The 23490-nt window shown below is 53.8% G+C and overlaps 1 protein-coding gene across 1 annotated transcript; it reads left to right on the top strand.

Annotated features, from left to right (window-relative positions):
* Positions 1-13337: 13337 nt before the first annotated feature.
* MAPK8IP2 (mitogen-activated protein kinase 8 interacting protein 2) lies at positions 13338-23490 on the top strand. Its single transcript, XM_052640451.1, has 12 exons — positions 13338-13414; positions 14371-14476; positions 15767-16051; positions 16195-16288; positions 16383-17594; positions 17903-17978; positions 18105-18277; positions 18359-18468; positions 19215-19319; positions 19436-19506; positions 22026-22124; positions 22810-23490. The coding sequence occupies exons 1-12, from the start codon at positions 13350-13352 to the stop codon at positions 22880-22882; spliced, it is 2469 nt and encodes an 822-aa protein (XP_052496411.1). The 5' UTR covers positions 13338-13349; the 3' UTR covers positions 22883-23490.

Consider the following 23490-nt stretch of genomic DNA (forward strand, 5'->3'; position numbering starts at 1 on the left):
TGAGTTCAGTTCAGTTCAGTCGCTCAGTCGTGTCTGACTCCTTGCGACCCCATGAATCGCAGCACGCCAGGCCTCCTTGTCCATCACCATCTCCCGGAGTTCACTCAGACTCATGTCCATCGAGTCCGTGATGCCATCCGGCCATCTTATCCTCGGTCGTCCCCTTCTCCTCCTGCCCCCAATCCCTCCCAGCATCAGAGTCTTTTCCAATGAGTCAACTCTTCACATGAGGTGGCCAAAGTACTGGAGCTTCAGCTTTAGCATCATTTCTTCCAAAGAAATCCCAGGGTTGATCTCCTTCAGAATGGACTGGTTGCATCTCCTTGCAGTCCAAGGGACTCTCAAGAGTCTTCTCCAACACCACAGTTCAAAAGCATCCATTCTTCGGCACTCAGCCTTCTTCACAGTCCAACTCTCACATCCATACATGACCACAGGAAAAACCATAGCCTTGACTAGACGGACCTTAGTCGGCAAAGTAATGTCTCTGCTTTTGAATACACTATCTAGGTTGGTCATAGCTTTTCTACCAATGAGTGAGTGTCTTTTAATTTCATGGCTGCAGTCACCATCTGCAGTGATTTTGGAGCCCCCCAAAATAAAGTCTGACACTGTTTCCCCATCTATTTCCCATGAAGTGATGGGACCGGATGTCATGATCTTCGTTTTCTGAATGTTGAGCTTTAAGCCGACTTTTTTGCTCTCCTTTTTCACTTTCATCAAGAGGCTTTTGAGTTCCCCTTCACTTTCTGCCATAAGGGTGGTGTCATCTGCATATCTGAGGTTATTGATATTTCTCCCGGCAATCTTGATTCTAGCTTGTGTTTCTTCCAGTCCAGCGTTTCTCATGATGTACTCTGCATATAAGTGAAATAAGCAGGGTGACAATATACAGCCTTGACGTACTCCTTTTCCTGTTTGGAACCAGTCTGTTGTTCCATGTCCAGTTTTAACTGTTGCTTCCTGACCTGCATACAGATTTCTCAAGAGGCAGGTCAGGTGGTCTGGTATTCCCATCTCTTTCAGAATTTTCCACAGTTTATTGTGATCCACACAGTCAAAGGCTTTGGCATAGTCAATAAAGCAGAAATAGATGTTTTTCTGGAACTCTCTTGCTTTTTCGATGATCCAGCGGATGTTGGCAATTTGATCTCTGGTTCCTCTGCCTTTTCTAAAACCAGCTTGAACATCAGGGAGTTCACGGTTCACGTATTGCTGAACCACCAGGAAATTCCTGCATTGGTGGGTGGATTCTTTACCACTGAGCTCCCAGGGAAGCCCTCTCCAGTTTTCTTGAAGAGATCTCTAGTCTTTCCCATTCTGTTGTTTTCCTCTATTTTCATTGTTCACTTGCAAAGGCTTTCTTTTGTCTCCTTGCTGTTCTTTGGAACTCTGCATTCAGTTGTGTACATCTTTCCCTTTCTCCTTTGCCTTCGGGGCATAGACTTGGATTACTCTGCTGTTGAATGGTTTGCCTTGGAAACAGAGATCATCCTGTCGTTTCTGAGACTGCGCACAAGCACTGCCTTTCAGGCTCCTGTTGGCTGTTCGGTCTCCTCCATTTTTTCCAAGGGTGGAATCTTACAGCAGTGGGTTCCCAGTGCTTCCTCTCGTCCCTTGTGCTGTTGTATGTTTTGCTTACACATATGTTTTGAACCCTGCATTGCCAGTTAAAAAAATGTGTACAGTCTTATACTGTAAAGGAATTCAAGCACAAGAGAAGGCTCACCCTCCGTCCTCTTGGCTCCTTTGCGCAGACCCAGGCGCTCCTCTGTTGTGGTGTATCCATTCTACAGAACTTACTTTAATATTCTGTGTATTGTGGATATGCTAGTGGGAAATTATCTCAGGTTCTGTTTGTCTCTAGTTGTCTTTAATTTCACTGTTACTTTTTGGAGGATATTTTCACTGCATGTAGAATACTAGGTTGACAGGTGTTTTCCTTTTAGCAATTGAAAGATGTCATTCCATTTACTATGGTTTACATGGTTTCTTGTGAGAAACCAGCAAAAAATCTTCTCTTTATTTCCTGATATGCATACGTCTTTCTGTTTTCTGGCTGTTTTTTAATACTTTCTGGATATTATTAATTTTTAGCAAGTAGATTATTATATGTTTTCAAGTAGTGTATTTTGTGTTTATCCTACTTGAGATTTGTTGAGTATTTTGGGCCTGTGGGTTTACAGTTTGCAAAACCTTTGGAAGCATTTCAGCCATTGTCTCTTTGAGCACGTGTGTGTGCACCTACTGTGTGTTTCTAGCTGTACTGTTCTCAGACTGCCTGATATTTCCCAGAGGTCAATGATGCTGGGTTAATTAAAAACATTTTTTTTCCTTTCTGCTTCAGTTTGGATAGTTTCATTTTATATACTGAATTTTCATTTCCCAAAGTTCCATTTGATTCTTTTTTATCTCTTTCCTTTATTTGCTTATTGTGTTTATGTTTCCTATAAATTCTTGAGTATGTTTATGACAGTTGTTCTAAAGTCCATGGCTGATAATTCCATCACTTCTGTCCTTTCCAAGTCTGTTTTGACTGATGTTTTTCTCTCCAGGTTTTTCCTGCTTCCTTGTAGGTCTGGGAATTTGTTTTTTTTAATTAGATGCAGGACAGAAGTGCCTGGATTTCATCATCTTCCTCTAAACAGTATTGAAGTTGGTTCTGGAAGTCAGCTGAGTGTCTTGTGAACAGCTTGACTCTTCTCAGGTCTGTTTTAAAACTGTTAGCGTCGTCTATAGTGGCCTCTGCTCGGGGGCTAGTGTTACACGCGCTTTTGGAGTTTCTGCCTTATAGTTTCCCAGTAGGTTTTCTTTAAACAGTCTTATAGGATTTTATTCTACATAAGCATGATTGAGCATTTACTAAAACTTATGGGGATCCTATTTTAGCTTTCTGGAATTCTTTCTCTGAATTGATCCCTTTTCTTTATTATTTTTATCTGAAAATTCCAAATACCTCAGCCTCCCCAAACTCTGACTTCTGTCTCCCAACTCATCAAGACCCCCCGCCTAAACTGGGCCTCTTCCCTGCACTGCAACCTGTAAATGCCTCCACGGCAATCGTAGGCTTTATGTAATTTGCTTCCTTTGTGTCGGTGATCACAGCCCCGTACTGTCCTTTATCCAATATCTGAAAATCATTGCTTGTAATATTTTGTTCATTTTTCTGGATTTCACCCCTTTGGCAAGTGGGCAAGTCCAATGATGTTATTCTGTAATGACTAGAAGCCATTTTTACACTCACAATTAATTGCTGAATGTTGTAGAAATCACATCTGTTGGCATGATCATGCAGTGTCCCTCTCTTTATCCATGAATGTGTTGGATTACCATTAAAAATGAAAGTAGGATGTTGAGCCATCCTTGAATTTCTGGGTTAAACCCATGTGATCAAAATGCATTTACAGAAATAAACTATTGCATTTTGCTAGCTGATACTTTGTTGGGACTTTTGCACATGCTTATTAATGAAAAAGACATAATATCCATTAATTTTCTTGAGCTATTCTTACCACACTGTAGCTTCATCAAATGAGTGGAGATGTAATGTAGTGAGCTAGATTCCTAAATGGAACTTCCTGCTGAAAATGGTTAAAAATCCAGTAGAAACTATTTTTCTTAAGAACTGTTTTCTAAGAACACTGATGAAGTAAGAAAGCAGTGACTAAATAAGACAAGAAACCCAGAGGGACAAGTGGATTAGTGCATATTGCTTTTGATCAGAGGCATTTGGTGACCCAAGAAAATTTGGATTGGGGATTTATAGCCTATGCCTTGTTGAATAGTGTCCATCCCCTCCCCCACCCCACAATTCATAACTACTCAGAACCTCAGAATGTGACTTTGTTTACAAATAGGGTCTTTGCAGATGAAATTAGTTAAGATAGGATCTCACAAGCTGGAATCAAGATTGCTGGGAGAAATATCAACAACCTCAGATATGTAGATGATACCATTTTAACGGCAGAAAGTGAAGAGGAACTAAAATAAACAGCCTCTTGATGAGGGTGAAAGAGGGGAGTGAAAAATATGGCTTAAAACTCAACATTCAAAAAGTGAATATCACAGCATCTGATCCCATCACTATATGGCAAATAGATGAGGGAAAAGTGGAAACAGTGTCAGACCTTATTTTCTTGGGCTCCAGAATCACTGCTGACAGTGACTACAGCCATGAAATTAAAAGACACTTGCTCCTTGGAAGAAAAGCTAAGACAAACCTAAATAGCAGATTAAAAAGCAGAGACATCACTTTACCAACAAAGGTCTGTCTAGCCAAAGCTATGGTTTTCCCAGTGGTCATATATGGATGTGAGAGTTGGACCATAAAGGAGGCTGAGTGCTGAAGAACTGAGGCTTTCGAACCATGGTGTTGAGGAAGACTCCTGAGAGTCCCTTGGACAGCAAGGAGAACAAACCAGTCAATCCTAAAAGAAATCAACCCTGAATGTTCATTGGAAGGACTAATGCTGAGGCTGAAGCTCCAGTATTTGGCCACCTGATGTGAAGAGCTGACTCACTGGAAAAGACCCTGATGCTGGGAAAGACTGAGGGCAAGAGGAGAAGTGGGCGACGGGGGATGAGGTGGTTGGATGGCATCAGTGACTCAATGGACATGAGTTTTAGCAAACTCAGGGAGATAGTGAAGGATAGGAAAGCCTGGTGTGCTGCAGACTTGACTTAGTGACTCAACAACAACAAGGCCATACTCGATTGGGCTTCCCAGATGGCTCAGTGGTAACGAATTTGCCTGACAATGCAGGAGATGCCAGAGACTTGGGTTCCATCCCTGGGCTGGGAAGATCCCTTGGAGGAGGAAATGGCTATCCACTCCAGTATTTCTGCCTAGATAATCCCTAGGAGGGCCTAGAGGAGCTATCCCATGTTGAAGGTCAGGAACCGTGGCGGTAAGGAGATAGCCCTCGTCCAAGGTAAGGAGCAGTGGCTGTGCTTTGCTGGAGCAGCCGTGAAGAGATACCGCACGCCCAAGGTAAGAGAAACCCAAGTAAGATGGTAGGCGTTGCAAGAGGGCATCAGAGGGCAGACACACTGAAACCATACTCACAGAAAACTAGTCAATCTAATCACACTAGGACCACAGCCTTGTCTAACTCAATGAAACCAAGCCATGCCTGCGGGGCAACCCAAGACGGGTGGGTCATGGTGGAGAGGTCTGACAGAATGTGGTCCACTGGAGAAGGGAATGGCAAACCACTTCAGTATTCTTGCCTTGAGAACCCCATGAACAGTATGAAAAGGCAAAATGATAGGATACCAAAAGGGGAACTCCCCAGGTCAGTAGGTGCCCAATATGCTACTGGAGATCAGTGGAGAAATAACTCCAGAAAGAATGAAGGGATGGAGCCAAAGCAAAAACAATACCCAGGTGTGGATGTGACTGGTGATAGAAGCAAGATCCGATGCTGCAAAGAGCAATATCGCATAGGAACCTGGAATGTCAGGTCCATAAACCAAGGCAAATTGGAAGTGGTCAAACAAGAGATGGCAAGGGTGAACGTTGACATTCTAGGAATCAGCGAACTAAAATGGACTGGAATGGGTGAATTTAACTCAGATGACCAATTATATCTACTACTGCGGGCAGGAATCCTTCAGAAGAAATGGAGTAGCCATCATGGTCAACAAAAGAGTCCGAAATGCAGTACTTGGATGCAATCTCAAAAATGACAGAAGGATCTCTGTTCGTCTCCAAGGCAAACCATTCAATATCACAGTAATCCAAGTCTATGCCCCAACCAGTAACGCTGAAAAAACTGGAGTTGAATGGTTTTATGAAGACCTACAAGACCTTTTAGAACTAACACCCAAAAAAGATGTCCTTTTCATTACAGGGGACTGGAATGCAAAAGTAGGAAGTCAAGAAACACCTGGAGTAACAGGGAAATTTGGCCTTGGAATGCGGAATGAAGCAGGGCAAAGACTAATAGAGTTTTGCCAAAAAAATGCACTGGTCGTAGCAAACACCCTCTTCCAACAACACAAGAGAAGACTCTACACATGGACATCACCAGATGGTCAACACCGAAATCAGATTGATTATATTCTTGGCAGCCAAAGATGGAGAAGCTCTATACAGTCAACAAAAACAAGACCAGGAGCTGACTGTGGCTCAGATCATGAACGCCTTATTACCAAATTCAGACTCAAATTGAAGAAAATAGAGAAAACCGCTAGACCATTCAGGTATGACCTAAATCAAATCCCTTATGATTATACAGTGGAAGTGAGAAATAGATTTAAGGGTCTAGATCTGATAGATAGAGCGCCTGATGAACTATGGAATGAGGTTCGGGACATTGTACAGGAGACAGGGATCAAGACCATCCCCATGGAAAAGAAATGCAAAAAAGCAAAATGGCTGTCTGGGGAGGCCTTACAAATAGCTGTGAAAAGAAGAGAGGTGAAAAGCAAAGGAGAAAAGGAAAGATATAAGCATCTGAATGCAGAGTTCCAAAGAATAGCAAGAAGAGATAAGAAAGCCTTCCTCAGCGATCAGTGCAAAGAAACAGAGGAAAACAACAGAATGGGAAAGACTAGAGATCTCTTCAAGAAAATTAGAGATACCAAGGGAACATTTCATGCAAAGATGGGCTCGATAAAGGACAGAAATGGTATGGACCTAACATAAGCAGAAGATATTAAGAAGAGGAGGCAAGAATACACAGAAGAACTGTACAAAAAAGATTTTCATGACCCGGATAATCATGATGGTGTGATCACTCACCTAGAGCCAGACATCCTGGAATGTGAAGTCAAGTTGGCCTTAGAAAGCATCACTATGAACAAAGCTAGTGGAGGTGATGGAATTCCAGTTGAGCTCTTTCAAATCCTGAAAGATGATGCTGTGAAAGTGCTGCACTCAATATGCCAGCAAATTTATAAAACTCAGCAGTGGCCACAGGACTGGAAAAGGTCAGTTTTCATTCCAATTCCAAAGAAAGGCAATGCCAAAGAATGCTCAAACTACCACACAATTGCACTCATCTCACATGCTAGTAAAGTAATGCTCAAAATTCTCCAAGCCAGGCTTCAGCAATACATGAACCGTGAACTCCCTGATGTTCGAGCTGGTTTTAGAAAAGGCAGAGGAACCAGAGATCAAATTGCCAACATCCGCTGGATCATGGAAAAAGCAAGAGAATTCCAGAAAAACATCTATTTCTGCTTTATTGACTATGCCAAAGCCTTTGACTGTGTGGATTACAATAAACTGTGGAAAATTCTGAAAGAGATGGGAATACCAGACCACCTAACCTGCCTCTTGAGAAATCTGTATGCAGGTCAGGAAGCAACAGTTAGTACTGGACATGGAACAACAGACTGGTTCCAAATAGGAAAAGGAGTACGTCAAGGCTGTATACTGTCACCCTGCTTATTTAACTTATATGCAGAGTACATCATGAGAAATGCTGGACTAGAAGAAACACAAGCTGGGATCAAGATTGCCAGGAGAAATATTAATAACCTCAGATATGCAGATAATACCACCCTTATGGCAGAAAGTGAAGAGGAGCTAAAAAGCCTCTTGATGAAAATGAAAGAGGAGAGCGAAAAAGTTGGCTTAAAGCTCAACATTCAGAAAACGAAGATCATGGCATCCGGTCCCATCACTTCATGGGAAATAGATGGAGAAACAGTAGAAACAGTGTCAGACTTTATTTTTTGGGGCTCCAAAATCGGTGCAGATGGTGATTGCAGCCATGAAATTAAAAGACGCTTACTCCTTGGAAGAAAAGTTATGACCAACCTAGATAGTATATTCAAAAGCAGAGACGTTAATTTGCCAACTAAGGTCCGTCTAGTCAAGGCTATGGTTTTTCCTGTGGTCATGTATGGATGTGAGAGTTGGACTGTGAAGAAGGCTGAGCACTTAAGAATTGATGCTTTTGATCTGTGGTGTTGGAGAAGACTCTTGAGAGTCCCTTGGACTGCAAGGAGATGCAGCCAGTCCATTCTGAAGGAGATCAACCCTGGGATTTCTTTGGAAGGAATGATGCTAAAGCTGAAGCTCCAGGACTTTGGCCACCTCATGTGAAGAGTTGACTCATTGGAAAAGACTCTGATGCTGGGAGGGATTGGGGGCAGGAGGAAAAGGGGACGACAGAGGATGAGATGGTTGAATGGCATCACGGACTCGATGGACGTGAGTCTGAGTGAACTCCGGGAGATGGTGATGGACAGGGAGGCCTGGCGTGCTGCGAATCATGGCATCGCAAAGAGTCAGACACGACTGAGCGACTGAACTGAACTGAATCCCATGGACGGAGGAGTCTGGTGGGCTACAGCTCTTGGGGTTGCAAAGAGTCAGACACCACTGAGTGACTAACATTTTCACTTCTTAATCCAATTACTGGATTAAAAGAAGGGGGAAATTTGGACCCACACTCAGAGACAGGAGAGAAGGTCACGTGACAGTGCAGGCAGACACTGAGGTGATGCCTCCGCAAGCCAAGGAGTCCCGGCAGCCACCGGAAGCCAGGAAGGGGCAGGGAAAGCCCTTCCCCAGCACCTTCCACATGGCTTGGTGGCTGTTAAGGGGCCAGTCTGCCTGGTTTCGAGCTTCTACCACCAGAATTGTGAGAGAATATGTTTCTGTTGCTTTAAGCCACCAAGTTTGTGGTATTTTTTATGGCAGCCCTGATGGCTCAGCAGTAAAGAATCTGCCTGCCAGTAGAGATGTGGGTTGGATTCCTGGGTCAGGAATATCCCCTGAAGAAGGAAATGGAAACCCATTCCAGTATTCTTGCCTGGGAAATCCCAGGGATAGAGGAGCCTGGCGAGCTACAGTTCATGGAGTTGGCAAAGAGTCGGACATAACTTAGTGACTAAACAACAATAATAGGAAATTAGTATGTAACCTGTGGGATATAGAGAGCAGAGATAAAGCACAGAGCCTGCTCAAGAGGAGACTCCTACTATAAGGCCAACCCTCTACCAAGCCTAGACATCAAAGGGTTAAACCCCCTGAGTAGGGGTGAATCCTGTCCTTCGAGGATTGAGAAGAAAATTGACAGTTTCAGGGACTTTCCTGGTGGTCCAGTGGCTAAGATTCCATGCTTTCAAAGCAGGGGCCCCTGGTTCGCTCCCTGGTCAGGGAACTAGATCCCCCATGCTACAGCTAACAGCCCACATGCTCCAATGAAGACCAGAAATACCATGAGCCTCAGCTGGTAAGATTTATTATTATTCAAATAAATACTTTTTTTTTTTTTTTTTAAAGAAAATTGACATCTTCAAATTTGGGGTAAAATGTGTGTGTTTGAGAAACAGAGACAGACGGGAAAAAGAGGTGCTGAAAATTTAGAACAAGAAGCTGGCCCTCACCTGGGTTGCCGTTCAAAGTCTTATGGTCAAGGTCGTCTAAGAAACCTCAGTGGTCATTAAATGCCAACCTTAAGTCAGGCTGGTAATTCTGTAGGTGCCTGGTAGAAGCAAACGCGAGTTCTTTCTGCACATAGGCTATTTCTAGGCCTCAGAGTTTTCCATAAATACAATGCCAAGGCTAGCAAATACGTCTAAGTTTAAAAAAAGGCAATTAAACAGAAGGATAATGAGAAATCATGTCAGCTAGCCAGCAGTAATTTCAGTAGTTTCAGATAATGAAGTTCTCAAACATTTATAAAATGCCTGTGTTAAGTATAATTAAAGTAATAAAAGGCCAGTTTGGAAATATGTGCAGAAACTAAAAAATTATAATGAATAATCAAACAATTTGAAAAGAACTTCCAAATGGAAGTTCTAAAACAAAAGTTTTAATTTAGTAAAAATTGTACTTGAATTTTAATTTTAACTAAATTTAAAATTCAGCATCCTTCACATACTAGCACAGACACTGGCGGCACATCTGGAGGCTGTATTTCTGGATCAGACTGTGCCAGTCTGAGCAGCTATGGCAAGAGTGAGAATCCTAGCTGAATTTTCTTAGATGGCCAGTGGAGCTGCGGGTTACCCATCTTGCTTTCTTGGCTGAAACTAGACATTTAGATTTCAGAGACTTCAGTTCAGTCGCTCAGTCCTGTCTGACTCCACTCTGATTCACTGTTGCAATTTCCTCATTGGTAGAAATCTATTAGCTGAAAGGCATAACTGTTTGTGACAATGCTCTCTTAAACCAAAAGGACGCTTTTACTGTCCTTTCCTTTAAGGCGTAACAGTATTGAAAACCCCATTGCATTGGACCCTTTATAGGTACAGAGATGAGAATATGTCACTTATTTTTAACACTAGATTATGCCTGTTTGCTGATGGAAATGATCCTGAAGAGAAGTTGGTTATTCCATAAAGGGGGTTAATTTCTAGCAAGGAACTTGGGTTGGTAGTAAGAGAAGTAGGAGCATCAAGGGACTGGAGATCTGTGATGGTGTTATAATATGCCACCGCCCCCCCCCCCCCGGCCACCGCCCCCCCCCCCCCCCCCCGCCGCCCCGACTCCAGTTCTTTGACATTCCTACCATTGAGAAGCCAGGTCTATGACTGCTCTCTTGAATCTGGATGGGACTGTGACTGCTTTGACCAGTGGGGAGCCATATGACTTCCAAAGCTAATTCAGAAGAGGTCGTGCAAGCTGTCTCCAGCCCTCCAAGGGCAGTCACTCTGGGAGAAGCTTGCCATTATATCAGAAGCCCAACTACCCTGAGACTTCCATGAAGAGAGGCCAGGTGTGGGTGCTGGTTGATAGCCTCAGTTGAGCCCCCAGTCAACAGTATCAACTGTAATCTTGAGAGTGAACCATCTTTGGAATCCAGCTCCGTTTACCTCCAGCTGTAACCAAACTGCTTGAGAAACCCCAGGCAAGACCTTCCCACTGGAGTCCTTCCTGAGTTTACAACCCCAGACTGTAAGCAGAATAAAGTGGTTGTTTCAGTCCTCTAAATTGGATGGTAACTTGCTACACAGCATTAGCACCTGGAGTAAGTTTCTCCGCCACTTTGGCCATGTTGTGAGATCTCCGTTCCCTGATCAGGGATGGAGCCCTGCCCCTGGACCACCAGGGGATTCCCTGGAGCAGGGTTACAGGGTCAAAGAATTGTGTCATGGCGATACCATAGGAAAGTGAGAAAGATAGGCAACGGTCAGAGAATTAGGGGCTCAAAATCAAGATTCAAGAGGTGAAATGGCTGGTTATGAGAGTACTCCCAACAAAGTACAGCTCTTAAGCTCTTCATTTTTCAGTTTTGCTACCGGCGTTTTTATTTTGTGTTTGTGATACCTATGCTATGTGAATAGAGCAAAAGGCAGAAGGTTTGACTTTATTTAGTTTCTAATCTATGAGAAAATTGTCAGAAAGTATCCCCTGGCTTTTTAGGGTTCATCTGTGATTAGGATTGCTGAGGCTGTGTTGCTGTTTCAACTTTCCCACATAAGTCCAGTCAATTTTGTGTTTTGTACTAGGTTTACCATTAGTAGACCCTACACCATTAGACTTGATCAGAAGTCGAGGGTGTTAGATGGGTCATTTTTGTGGATGTCCAAGTTCGTCAGTTCAATGACAAGACTCAAGATCAAAAGGGAATCTGGGAACTTTAGGTCAAAGTTCTTTGAGAATTCTGAGAAGAGATCTGGAGTTTCCTGGGGAAAGCAGAGTAGTTAATGCATCCAGAGTCCTTGAACGTCAGAAATGGGGCATGTTCTTAGTGCTCCTAAAGTTGAAAAGACAGTGTGATGACAAGGATTTAGTGCCCCAGATGTGGTAGAGTCCACGAGCCTCACTCATTCATTCACGTATTTGCTGAGCACTTACTGTGTGCCAGGCACTGTGCTTGAAGCTGAGAGCTTCAAAGAGAGGTAAAATAGTGTCTCTGCTCTCCTGTGGCTCTCAGCCATTGGGGAGGGAAAACGTATAAATGCCTTTCTTAGAAAAACACTGTAATTGAGATAAATTATAAATTGGGGTTGGGCCACAAATGAGGGCACCATCTGTCTCTTCTCTCTGGGCTGGAATGATTGCCGCCCAAAGGACAATGTCACCTTTCCCACCTTGCATGAGCTCCTTTGCCCTGCGGTTTGCAGGCATCCGTCACTCAAGTGGCTAGTCCTTTCCTCAGAAATAATTTTCCACAGAAAAAATTTAGACAAAGAATGTCAGGACACATAATTTCCATCAAGGCAAAAAAAAAAGAACGATTTCGTTGCAACCTTGTTGAAACTCCAGCCTCTTTCTATAGCCCAATCTTCTCCGTAAAGTCTCCCTAACCTGGTCCTCCAACCTGTCTTTAATAACCATACTCACGACTCTGACCTGTCCTTCCCCCATTGCAGCACCAGCTGATCCTCACCCCTTGAGCTGAGTGTCAACCATTTCTCTCCACACACAGCTCCACAAAAGCCAAAACATGCTGGTTACCTAGTTGGTGCTCAAGAAAGTTTTCCTAATTGAATGAAGAGAGCCTCAGGGTTATAACTTCACCTGATGTCCATCAATACCTGTATCCAGCCCGCGCAATCTGTACTGTGTACTGAAATTCCGTGTGGGCCCCAGTCAACATCCTCTGTGTGGTAAACTGTCCAGATGGGATCAGCGCCCCTTGGGCAGATGCCTCTGTCCAGCACCGCTCAGCACCCTCTGGGGGAACAGCTCCTCCAGCTCTGATCAGCACTCGGCGGGGAAACAGCTCCTGCAGCCCCAGTCCGCACGTTTTAGGGAGACATCTCTGTGGGCCAATCAGCACCCCTTGTGGGACAGCTCCGACCAGCCCTGGTCAGCACCCAGACGTGGACAGCTCCTCCAGCCCCGTTCGCGCACAGCCCACACTGTCAGTCTGAACCACTCGGATCCGGGCTTGGGAACCCCAGGCTTCTGCTCTGATTCCCTGGAAGTCAGCGCAGCTCCCGGGGCCGCACCCACCCCTCCATGAGGCCCCGTCCCCCCCACCCCCACACCAGCTAACCAGGGGTCTGCAAATCGACTTTCCCATCGCCAGTTCCTCGCTGAAGCTCTCACCACGCGAACTGATGCCCCATCCCCACCAATCTGCTTCCCACCTGCCCCCACCCCAAAGAACCAAGCCACACACGCGCCTCTCCAACCCGAGCCTCAGTCAAACCATCTCGCCTCCTCCAACCAGCTTCCCCGCCGTCCCCTCAGCCCTCCCCCGGCCCGCCCTCCTCCCCTCCCCCGGCCCGCCCTGCTCCCGGTCCCCCCGCCCCCGGCTCGCGCTGCCGCGGTGTCCTGGCGTCGAGGTGTGCTGGCGGCGGGGTGTCGCAGGGCGTGTCACGAGGTGACCGGGGGCGGGCTGAGGACGGGCGGGCGGGAGCGACGGAGGGCGCGCGGGGCTGGCGCTCCGGGCACCCCTCCCCCGCCGCGGTCGGCAGGCCTTTCCCCGGAGAAGATGGCGGATCGGGCGGAGATGTTTTCTCTTTCCACCTTTCACTCGCTGTCGCCGCCAGGCTGCAGGTACGCACTCAGGCGCCCGGGCCCTTCCCTGCCCACCGCTCCCCCTCTGACCCCGCCCCAGACTCCGCCGGCCCGACCCTGCCACCCCACCCCCAACGCCTTTGGGGGCCCGAGCCCCAGACCCTTTCTGGTCCCGAGGCCCACTTGCTCCCCATCCCCCACTCCTGGTTCCAGGCCTCTCCACTTGGTCCTCCCCTTACGACCCTCCTCCAGCCCCAGTGACCATCCCCCACCCCAGATTCCTGCCGGGACCCGGTGCTGCACCCAACCTGAGCATCTCCTCCAAAGGCGGAGGTCATGGGCCGAGCCTGAGGGGCAGCCTGCCTGCGGGGTGCTGAGCACACACTCTGCCTGGCAGTGTCCTTTTTGGCCTTGCTGGGCCTCTGTGGTCGAGGCCTGGCCTGGTCTGCAGGGCTCAGGGAAGAGAGTTGCAATCAAGCCTGGAGGCTGGGGGAAGGGACTAGGGTGGGGAAAGGGCTGAACCTTGGGATGTAGGCCGGTCTTGGGCAGGAATAGCGGATAGAGGGGCTGAATTCCGCTCCGGAGCAGGCTCGACCCCTCCCCCTCCCCCAGCTGCTGCAGCTTCAGTCCCCCTCCCTCTTCACGGCTCAGCCTGACTCCCCCGAGGCTGAGGCTGTGACCCAGAGGGGCCTGGAGCTGAGCGCAGTGGGAGGAGAGGCTGCTGGCTCTGATGAGAGGACTGGGAGGAGGGCTGGGGGCAAGTGCTTCCTCTGGGCAGGCGGTGGCTCCAGTTGTGGGGGAAATGCCCTGGAGAGCAGGGCTTAAGCTTCAGGATAATGGCAGGATGCCGGTGTGGGAGTTGGGGGCTCTGGAGATCATGGGGTCGAGGAGCTGGGGTGGGGGGCTCCCTTGGCCCCTCCTTAGGACCAGCTCTCAGGCAGGGAGTCCAGGACTGACGGCTCTCTCAGGAGCCCTGTCCTTGCTCTCCTCTCCAGGCCACCACAGGACATAAGCCTGGAGGAATTTGACGATGAAGATCTGTCTGAGATCACTGATGACTGCGGTCTGGGCCTCAGCTATGACTCGGACCACTGCGAGAAGGTGGGGAGAGGGCTGGGGCAGAGAACTCTCTCACAGGAGAGCCTCGCTTAGCTTTTGCTCAGCGGTCTCTGGGGCGGGTCTAAGCTCAGCCTTGAGAGGATCCTCTTGGTGCCCCCTCTCCCTTGGCCTCTTGACTTGTGGGCCCCTCGATACCTGATACCTCTCTTCCTAAGAGTGGCCCACTGAGGACCTTCCCCAGCGTCCCTGCCTGGCTTCCTCCATGGGCTGGACTTGGGGAGGGAAGAAGTGCCTCTGCTTTGGGGCCTCTGGCCTCAGATCTACCCCCTTCCAGCTGCCATCTCATCTCCTCAGTCCTGTCCCCACCTCTGTAGCCTCTCTTAGCCTCCTGTCTCCTCCCCTGAAGTTCCCCTTCCCCCATCTCCTCCTCCTCCCTGGCTCTTCACGTTTTTGTTTTCATTCAAGAACATTTCTGAGCAACTCCCGTGTGGCAAGTGCTAGAGGCTTGCAGGTGCCTGGCAAGATAGCAGGACAGGTGTGGCTCTTGCCCTTGGGAGCTTATAACCTAGTAGGGGAGGAAGACAGGTGAGAGACAATGGGTGCCTGAGCCTCAGCATCTGGGTTCCAATGAGGGGACACATGGCCCACCCGAGACTGAGGCCATTAGGGAGATTTTCTAGTGGAAACGCAGGGCCATGCCCTTAGGGAAGACTAGCAGGAGCTGGCAGATGAGGGCGGTGTACTGGAGGGGATGGAGCAGAGGGACTGCTGGCGGGGGATTAGTGGATTGCAGGCCCTGAGGTTGGTGCAAGTCTGGTGAAACCTGTTGCTGGGCCTCTTTGCTTCACACATTCATTTGATCTTTACTGAGCTTTTATGTGGGCCAGGGCCTGTTCTCGGTGGGGGTCGGGGTACCCCAGTGTACAATATGGACATGGCCCTGTCCTGGTGGGGCTTGCAGCTTGCTGGGGAGACAGATGCAAACTCTACGGTTAATTATGAGTTGTGTTAAAATGCTGTGAAGGAAAAAGTACTGGTGTTAAATGTGATGGGATTTGAGGGTGGGATGAGGTTGGCAGGTGGGTTGGGGCCTCTTTGAGAATCTGTCACTGAGACTTAGGAGTTTGGGCTCTTATTTACCAAGATCCTTATGTATCTTAAGCTGATTTTTAAAAAAGCAAAAATCAAAAACTTGTTGATGGAGAGCGGAGTGGTCTGGAGGGAGGTTTCCTCCCTTGACTTGTGGCTTCCTGCTTTCACCTTTCCTGGCACCTGGGACCCCAGGTCGCTGTCCTGCTGCGGCCCAGCTCTGCCCTGTCCTTCTTCCTGCAGGACAGCCTTGCCCTGGGGCGTTCGGAGCAGCCGCACCCCATCTGCTCCTTCCAGGATGACTTCCAGGAGTTCGAGATGATTGACGACAATGAGGAGGAGGAGGAGGAAGAGGAGGAGGAGGACGAGGAGGAGGAGGACGAGGAGGAAGGAGAGGGGGAGGGCAAGGAGGGAGGAGGCCCTGGCTCAGAGACCCCTGCCCTGGAGCCCCTGATCCCCTCCCCTTCCCTAGAGGAGCCTCACAAGCATCGACCTACCACCCTCCACCTGACAACGCTCGGAGCCCAGGTGAGCTCCCAGGCCCAGAGCTCCCCCTGGTTCCCGGCGTGGGGGGCTCTGGTGCCCACGGCCACCTGCCCCCTCCTGCCCACGAGGACCGGGGAGGGGGGGGGCGCTCAGCGCCGCTCTCCCCTGCCCCTCCCCCACCGCAGGACTCGCTGAACAACAATGGAGGGTTTGCTCCAGGGCCTCCGGCCTCCAGGCAGGAAACAGCGCTATGCCCAGCGGCGCAGGAGCCTCTCCGAGGTGAGCAGGGCAGCAGGGCAGCGGTGGGTGTTGGGGAGCGGCACAGGAGGCGGGGGGAGCGCAGGGGGGGCTGACCTGAGCCTCTGCCCCGCAGAGCCGCCCGCCCCCCTCCCGCCCACCGGCACGGACCCCTGCGGGGCGCAGCCACCTGTGCGCCCAGGCTGCGACTCCGAAGGAAACCAACCCGCAGGGCCCCTGGCACCTGGTGGGGCCTCCCCCTCCTCGGATCCGGGTATCGAGGCCGACCTGGGCAGCGGCTCCAGCGGAGGCCGCGGGGGCCGGCGCAGCAGCCAGGACCTGTCGTCCCCGGGCTCCGACTACGGGGACGTCGGGGGCGCGCGCCTAGGGCGCATGATCTCGTCTATCTCGGAGACCGAGCTGGAGCGGAGCAGTGACGACGGCAGCAGCAGCAGCGGCCGCTCCTCGCACCTCACCAACTCCATCGAGGAGGCCTCGTCGCCGGCCTCGGAGCCTGAGCAGGAGCCCGAGCCGCCCTGCGAGCCCCCGCGCCGCCCCGCCTTCCTGCCCGTGGGCCCCGAGGACACCAACAGCGAGTATGAGTCCGGGTCCGAGTCGGAGCCGGACCTCAGCGAGGACGCCGACTCGCCCTGGCTGCTCAGCAACCTCGTGAGCCGTATGATCTCCGAGGGCTCCTCGCCCATCCGCTGCCCCGGCCAGTGCCTGTCCCCCTCGCCGCGCCCTGCGGGGGAGCCTGCCTCACCCGCTGGCGAGGCCCCGGCGGCAGCGGCGGCGCCTGGCGGCGTGGAGCTGGTGGACATGGAGACGCTGTGCGGGCCGCCGCCGCCCGCGCCCCCCGCCCCTCGGCCCGGCCCTGCGCAGCCGGGGCCCTGCCTCTTCCTCAGCAACCCCACGCGCGACACCATCACCCCGCTGTGGGCCGCCCCGGGTCGCCCCGCCCGCCCAGGCCGTGCCTGCTCCGCCGCCTGCTCGGATGAGGACGACGATGAGGACGAAGAGGAGGAGGATGAAGCTGAGGCTAAGGCGGCGCCCCCCGGGGGCCGAGGAGCGGGCCCCGCGGCGCTGGACGCCTCGCTGGTGTACGACGCGGTCAAGTACACGCTGGTGGTGGACGAGCACACGCAGCTGGAGCTGGTGAGCCTGCGGCGCTGCGCCGGCCTGGGTGAGGACAGTGAGGACAGCGGTGGCGAGGCCAGCGAGGAGGAGGCAGGAGCCGTGCTGCTGGGCGGGGAGCAGGGCCCCGGGGACGCCTCCCCGGACAGCCCGGACCTCACCTTCTCCAAGAAGTTCCTCAACGTCTTTGTCAACAGCACCTCTCGATCTTCCAGTGAGTGGGAAGGGGGAAGGGGGTGGTTCCAGGGGAGCAGGCTGGCTCCTCGCCCGGGGCACACAGATCTATCCCCAAGGGCCAGGACAGCCTGAGGGTCTGCGGGTGGTCAGCGCTGGGCACTGCCCTCTTACGCAGCGCCTGGGTGGGGGCTTTCCCGGGCTACCCCCACGTGGGGAGTGGCGAGGGGAGGCTGCTGTGTCTCCAGCCCCAGACGGGGCCAACCCACCCCAGGGGACCGCGGGAAGGGGACCCTGGCTGGCATTCTAGCGCCTCCCTGAGCCTTCCTCTCTGTTTCTCTCTCTCAGGCACCGAGTCTTTCGGCCTTTTTTCGTGCCTGGTCAACGGGGAGGAGAGAGAGCAAACACACAGGGCTGTCTTCAGGTACAGCCACCCCCCTTGCTGGCGCTGACCCTCCACGCGAGTCTCAGACCCTCTGGGACCCTGGTGGGCACAGCCCAGCCCTCCTGCCCCTGCCCTAGTGATCTCCCACCTCTGACTCGCTCTCAGGTTCATTCCCCGCCATCCCGATGAGCTGGAGCTGGACGTGGATGACCCGGTGCTGGTGGAGGCTGAGGAGGACGACTTCTGGTTCCGTGGCTTCAACATGCGTACGGGCGAGCGTGGGGTCTTCCCTGCCTTCTACGCCCATGCGGTGCCGGGGCCTGCCAAGGACCTGCTGGGTGAGGCCCCTTCCCTAAGGGTCATGGTGTCACCCAGACCCTCTCTTCCTGGCCTAACCCAGGCCCCTTGTGACCCCTTAGGGAGCAAGCGGGGTCCCTGCTGGGTGGAGCGCTTTGACGTCCAGTTCCTGGGCTCCGTGGAGGTGCCTTGCCACCAGGGCAATGGCATCCTGTGTGCAGCCATGCAGAAGGTCAGTCTGGGCTTGGGGGTGGGGCGAGCGCTGCAGGCTGGCTCAGCCCTTGGAGGCCTCGAGCCTGGGACCCCCAGCGCTGATGGAGGGGCTGGCAGACAGGCTGAGGGCAGTGCCGTGGCTGTTCCCCGGCACCATCCCACTGACCTCCCCCTGCAGCCCGTCCTATTCGTGTCTGGAAGTCAAGACCAGCTCTCTCAGACCCTCCTCCGGGGCCTCACTGATAGTCCCTCAGTCGTGTCCGACTCTTTGCAGCCCCAGGGACTGTAGCCCGTCTGACTCCTCTGCCCATGGGATTCTCCAGGAAAGAACACGGGAGTGGTTGCCATTTCCTTCTCCAGGGGATCTGCCTGATCCAGAGATCGCACCCAGGTCTTCTGCATCGCAGGCGGATTCTTTCCCACCTGAGCCACCGAGAATGCCATTTGCTCGCTCAGTATTCGCTCAGTGGCCGCTCAGGAGGGCCTGCCTGCCTGCCGGTCCCGAGACGGAGCCGGAGCAGCAGGGGGGCGGGGCAGCCCTGCCCCTACCCTCTCACGGGACGGGTGCTGAGGAGCCCGGGGCTGCAGTCCTGCAAAGGGCCGGGGAGAAGACGGGGCAGGCCACCCCGAGACCGCGGAGCGGCCGAGACCAAGCTCACATCTTCCCGAATCAGGGCCACGGCTTTTCAGACCTAATCGAGAATGTTCCCCCAGGGGGGAAGCTGATGCTTGTAGGCCCCTGAGACCTTCTCCTTGACTCTGCAGATTGCCACGGCCCGAAAACTGACCGTCCACTTGCGTCCTCCTGCCTCTTGTGACCTTGAGATCTCTCTCCGGGGTGTCAAGCTGAGTCTCAGCGGAGGCCCTGAGGTGGGGTGTGGGCCCTGAACCACCGAGGCGGCTGCAAAGGGCGGAGCAGGCGGATCAGACTCGGCGTGTCTGGCGGGCTGGGCCGCCTCTGCTAACTCTTGTGCCGTCTCTTCCAGTTCCAACACTGCAGCCACTTCTTCCAGATGAAGAACATCTCGTTCTGCGGCTGCCACCCCCGCAACAGCTGGTAAGAGGCTTCCCCTTCCCGTAGTCCCCTCAGGCCCCGGGGGCCGCCCACATGCAGTCCCGCCGTCCAGCAGCCCCACCCACTCGGCTCCATGAGGTGAGCCCCACATGGCGCCCGCTCTGTTCCGGGCCTGGGAGACATGGATCAGACAGGCTCCCATGTGGTCTGGGTGGGAAGACAGACACACAGTCAAGTAAGTGCTTGAAGCATCTCTAGGGATCCGGTGGACATCTCTCTGGGGCTCCAGTGAGCACAGAGGTGGCTGAATTCTCCTGGGACTTGGGGGGACAGTCGGAGACCACTCTATAAACCTCGAAAGACAGATGGGTGACAGGGTGGGTCTTCTTGGCATGGAGCCAGCTGAGCCAGGGCCATGGGTGAGAGGCACTGGGGGGTCTTTAGGGGAGGACCTGTGCCCTTCTGACCCTGCCGAGGAGCTTGTAGCTAACCCCATCGGCAGTGGGGCGGTGGGTGATGCCGTCAGGCTGACCAGCTGGCTCTGCCTACTGGGCAAGCGGAAGGGCCCAAGTGCTGCTGGCCAGAGCCAGGGGCTGCGGGGCCCTCCAAGTGGTGTGTTCCGGCGGGGTTTGGGAGGTGGGACAGGCAGGCCTGAGCTGACTGGATGTAGAGACCAGTCTGCAGGGAGAATCAGGTGACCTGGGTGTTGAGCGGTTGGTGGCCCACACAGCAAGAGAAGGGGCATGGCGCAAACTGGCCTGGCAGGCCGGCTGTGCAGTCTTCAGTTGCAGACGTGGTGGGGTTGTGGTGTCCGTTGTTACCGGGGTCTGGAGCATGGAAGAGAGACCTCGGGGCAGGTATGTTTTGGAGCAGGCGGGTAACTTCGGCCATGAGGCAGACAAGATGGCCAGGCCGAGAGAGAGGAGGTGGGAGTGAGAGCAGCGGCGTACCCGGCGGGTGGAGGCCGGCCGTCCTGCCCAGCTGGACTCTGCGCGGTGCCGGTGAGGCGAGCCGTGCGGCACAGTGCTGTGTGCCCCAGAGGAGGCGATGGGGGCTGAGCCTCGAGGCACATGGAGCCCTGCAGGGGCCCGGAGGTGCTGCTGGTATTTGAGGCCGCAGGTCCTCAAGGGAGGCAGACTGTGAGAAGCACACTCTGTTCCCAGGGTTGAGGTCGGGTGTGTGCTGTTTGCACGCTTGTGGTGAGACTGGGGGCGCACTGTCTGCCGACTGGGCAATGGTTTCCACCCTTAGCAGGGCAGAGCCCCGTTTGGCCGCTTCTCCATTGAGAGGAAGCTGATTTGACGGGCTGGAGATCTGGGTAGGGGGCCGGGCTCAGACCAGGCCGCGGGGTGGACTGTGCCGTGAGGACCGGCGTGCACGGCAGCCATGTGGACGGTGGCCTTGAGAGAGAAGGACGGCAGAGGGAGACGGGGCGCCACAGGCTCGGGCCCCCAGGCCAGACCCTGACCGTGTGCAGCTCCGAGGTTCGGCGGCCAGGAAGGGACTGAGGAGCTGCTGTCCCGGCCCTGAGCTTCCTGATATTCGCTGCTCCAGAGCCCAGCCCAGGCCCCTCAGGGAGGAGGCACAGGGAGACGGTGCCTGGTAGCTCAGGTGAAGCAGGGGCGAGGTTGGCCTCTGCTGGGTGCCTGGGGTCTGGACAAGGTAGGCGTGAGTGGTGGCTGTGATCACAGGCGGTAGAGAGCGTGCCCAGGGCGCTGCAGGCTTGCTGTCTGTCCGCGGTGTGTGTTTGACCCTTTCTGGGCCTTGGTGCCGTCCCCTTGAGACCGGCCTCACCGCACTGTTGTGAGGTTTGTGCCGGTTATTAATGAAAAGAGCTTGCTTAGGCGGGTGCCTGGCCCTTGCTCTGAATCCAGTCATCTGAGCGTGGCGCTCGAGACAAGGCCCACACACGTGTGCTGTGCTGGCGATGACGCTGTCCTGTGGGCTCCCGTCTGGAGGAGCCACAAAGCCCTGACCCCCCGGCGTGGACGGGATGGGCCACAGCTGGGTGAGGGTCCCGAGCCTCCTGCTGCTGGCCGCTGACAGGCCCTCCCTCTGGACAGTAGTTTTTGTTGATGTCTTGCTGAGAAGAAGGGCAGGTTCAGGAAAGCCACACAGGGAACGGAGCTGGGGTACAAGCTTCTCCTCCAGGAGGACTCTTATGCACATCAGGGCCCACGTCAAGCCCACAGCGGAGCCTGAAAAGTACTGTGGGTGTGCAGGACCAGAGGTGGAGCTGGGCAGGCTCCAGGCCTCAGGGGAAGGACGGGGCGGGGTCACCTGGGACGCCCAGCAGACTGGGGAGAGACCGCCTCGCCCTGCGGCCTGGGGGCAGGCTCCGGGCGCTGGCTCGGGAGGAGGAAGGTGCAGCTGGACACCCTTGTGGACACATTAACAAAGATCGCTAACTCCTCATGGTGCCCAGCACTGTGCTCCTGGACAGAAATCATGTGACCCGCACACTCCCCAGCCCTGCCCGCCCTGCACCCTGCGCTCTGACCCCGGGGGCCGGTGCTCCATGCCCTGACACCCCTGTGCGCTCGCTGCCCCACCCCCCACAGCTATTTTGGCTTCATCACCAAACACCCGCTGCTGAGCCGCTTTGCCTGCCACGTCTTTGTCTCCCAGGAGTCGATGAGGCCCGTGGCCCAGAGTGTGGGGTGAGTGGGTCTGGAGGGTGGGCCAGCGCACATGATGGCCGGGACCGGGATGGGGCGCTGGCCTGGTGCCCCGGGGCACGCAGCTGCGGGGAGGGTGGGGGTGAGTTTTGGGGGGCGTGGGGGCGGGGTGAGGGGTCAGATGGCAGTGGAGGGTGTCGGGCGTGGGGACGGGGTGGGGGGGGTCAGATGGCGGTGGAGGGTGTCGGGCGTGGGGACGGGGTGGGGGGTCAGATGGCGGTGGAGGGTGTCGGGCGTGGGGACGGGGTGGGGGGGTCAGATGGCGGTGGAGGGTGTCGAGGGGCGTGGGGACGGGGTGGGGGGTCAGATGGCAGTGGAGGGTGTCGAGGGGCGTGGGGAGAGAGTGGGGGGGTCAGATGGCGGTGGAGGGTGTCGAGGGGCGTGGGGACAGAGTGGGGGGGTCAGATGGCAGTGGAGGGTGTCGGGTGTGGGGACGGGATGGGGGGTCAGATGGCAGTGGAGGGTGTCGAGGGGCCTGGGCGGGTGGTCCTCAGTGTGGGAGCGGCATTCCATGGGGTGGGGGGGGTGGGGGTAGGGAAGGCCACACTGGACCCGGACAATAAGGAGCCAGGTCCGGGTCAGGAGGCTGAGGGCTGAAGCTGGGGCGGTGTGGCGGGCCTGGGTGGGGCCGTGGGGCCCCGGGCCTGAGGATGCTCTCCCCCTGAAGCCGCGCCTTCCTGGAGTACTACCAGCAGCACCTGGAGTATGCCTGCCCCACAGAGGACATCTACCTGGAGTAGCCGCCCCGCTCTCCTGCCCCGGGAGCAGCCAGGGCTGGGGCCGCCTCAGGAGGCTGCCTCAGCTTCGGCAAGGACTGGACTGGGGGCCCGTGGGGCCTGACACCTGGGGGGCTGCGGGCTGTGCGGGATTGCGCGTCCTCGCCCGGGGGGGCCCTGCGCCTCTGCCCCCCACGCGTCCCCCTGCCCCCCCAAACCCCGTCTGTCTCTGCTCCTCTGTGCTGCGAACTCTCACCCTCTGCTCTTCACTGTGGGGTCGGAACTGGGAGAGGCGTGGGGAGGAAGCTCCCAGGTGACCCCTCTTGCTCGTCCCCCGTGATTTATAAAGGAGTTTTAATTTTTATAGTGAATATCAAGGGATCGTCCTGTCCTCATCATGGGGACAAAGAGAGGGCCCCCCATACTGCCCCACTTGGCGCTCGGGGGACACGGGGAGGGGTTCCCCAGGAGGGCCTTGGTGGGGACTAGGAGTCGTCCCTGATGCTCACCCTGAGTCCCAGACGCTGCTAGGAGGAGGGGGCCCTGGCCTGGGCCCCAACCACACCAGCATCTGCTTTGCCGCTGCAAACACTCCCCGCAGTCCAGCACCTCAATAAACTTTCTGCTTGGTG

The sequence above is a fragment of the Budorcas taxicolor genome, chromosome 5 (assembly GCF_023091745.1).
Source record: "Budorcas taxicolor isolate Tak-1 chromosome 5, Takin1.1, whole genome shotgun sequence".
NCBI classification, from domain to species: Eukaryota; Metazoa; Chordata; class Mammalia; order Artiodactyla; family Bovidae; genus Budorcas; species Budorcas taxicolor.

What these genes read in the sequence shown, in the direction of transcription:
- MAPK8IP2 (XM_052640451.1), top strand. Translation starts at nt 13,350, where the DNA reads ATGGCGGATCGGGCGGAGATGTTTTCTCTTTCCACCTTTCACTCGCTG. An exon ending in TGCCACCCCCGCAACAGCTG is followed by an intron (nt 19,507 to 22,025) that starts GTAAGAGGCTTC and finishes CACCCCCCACAG; the next exon opens with CTATTTTGGCTTCATCACCA. An exon ending in CCCGTGGCCCAGAGTGTGGG is followed by an intron (nt 22,125 to 22,809) that starts GTGAGTGGGTCT and finishes CTCCCCCTGAAG; the next exon opens with CCGCGCCTTCCTGGAGTACT.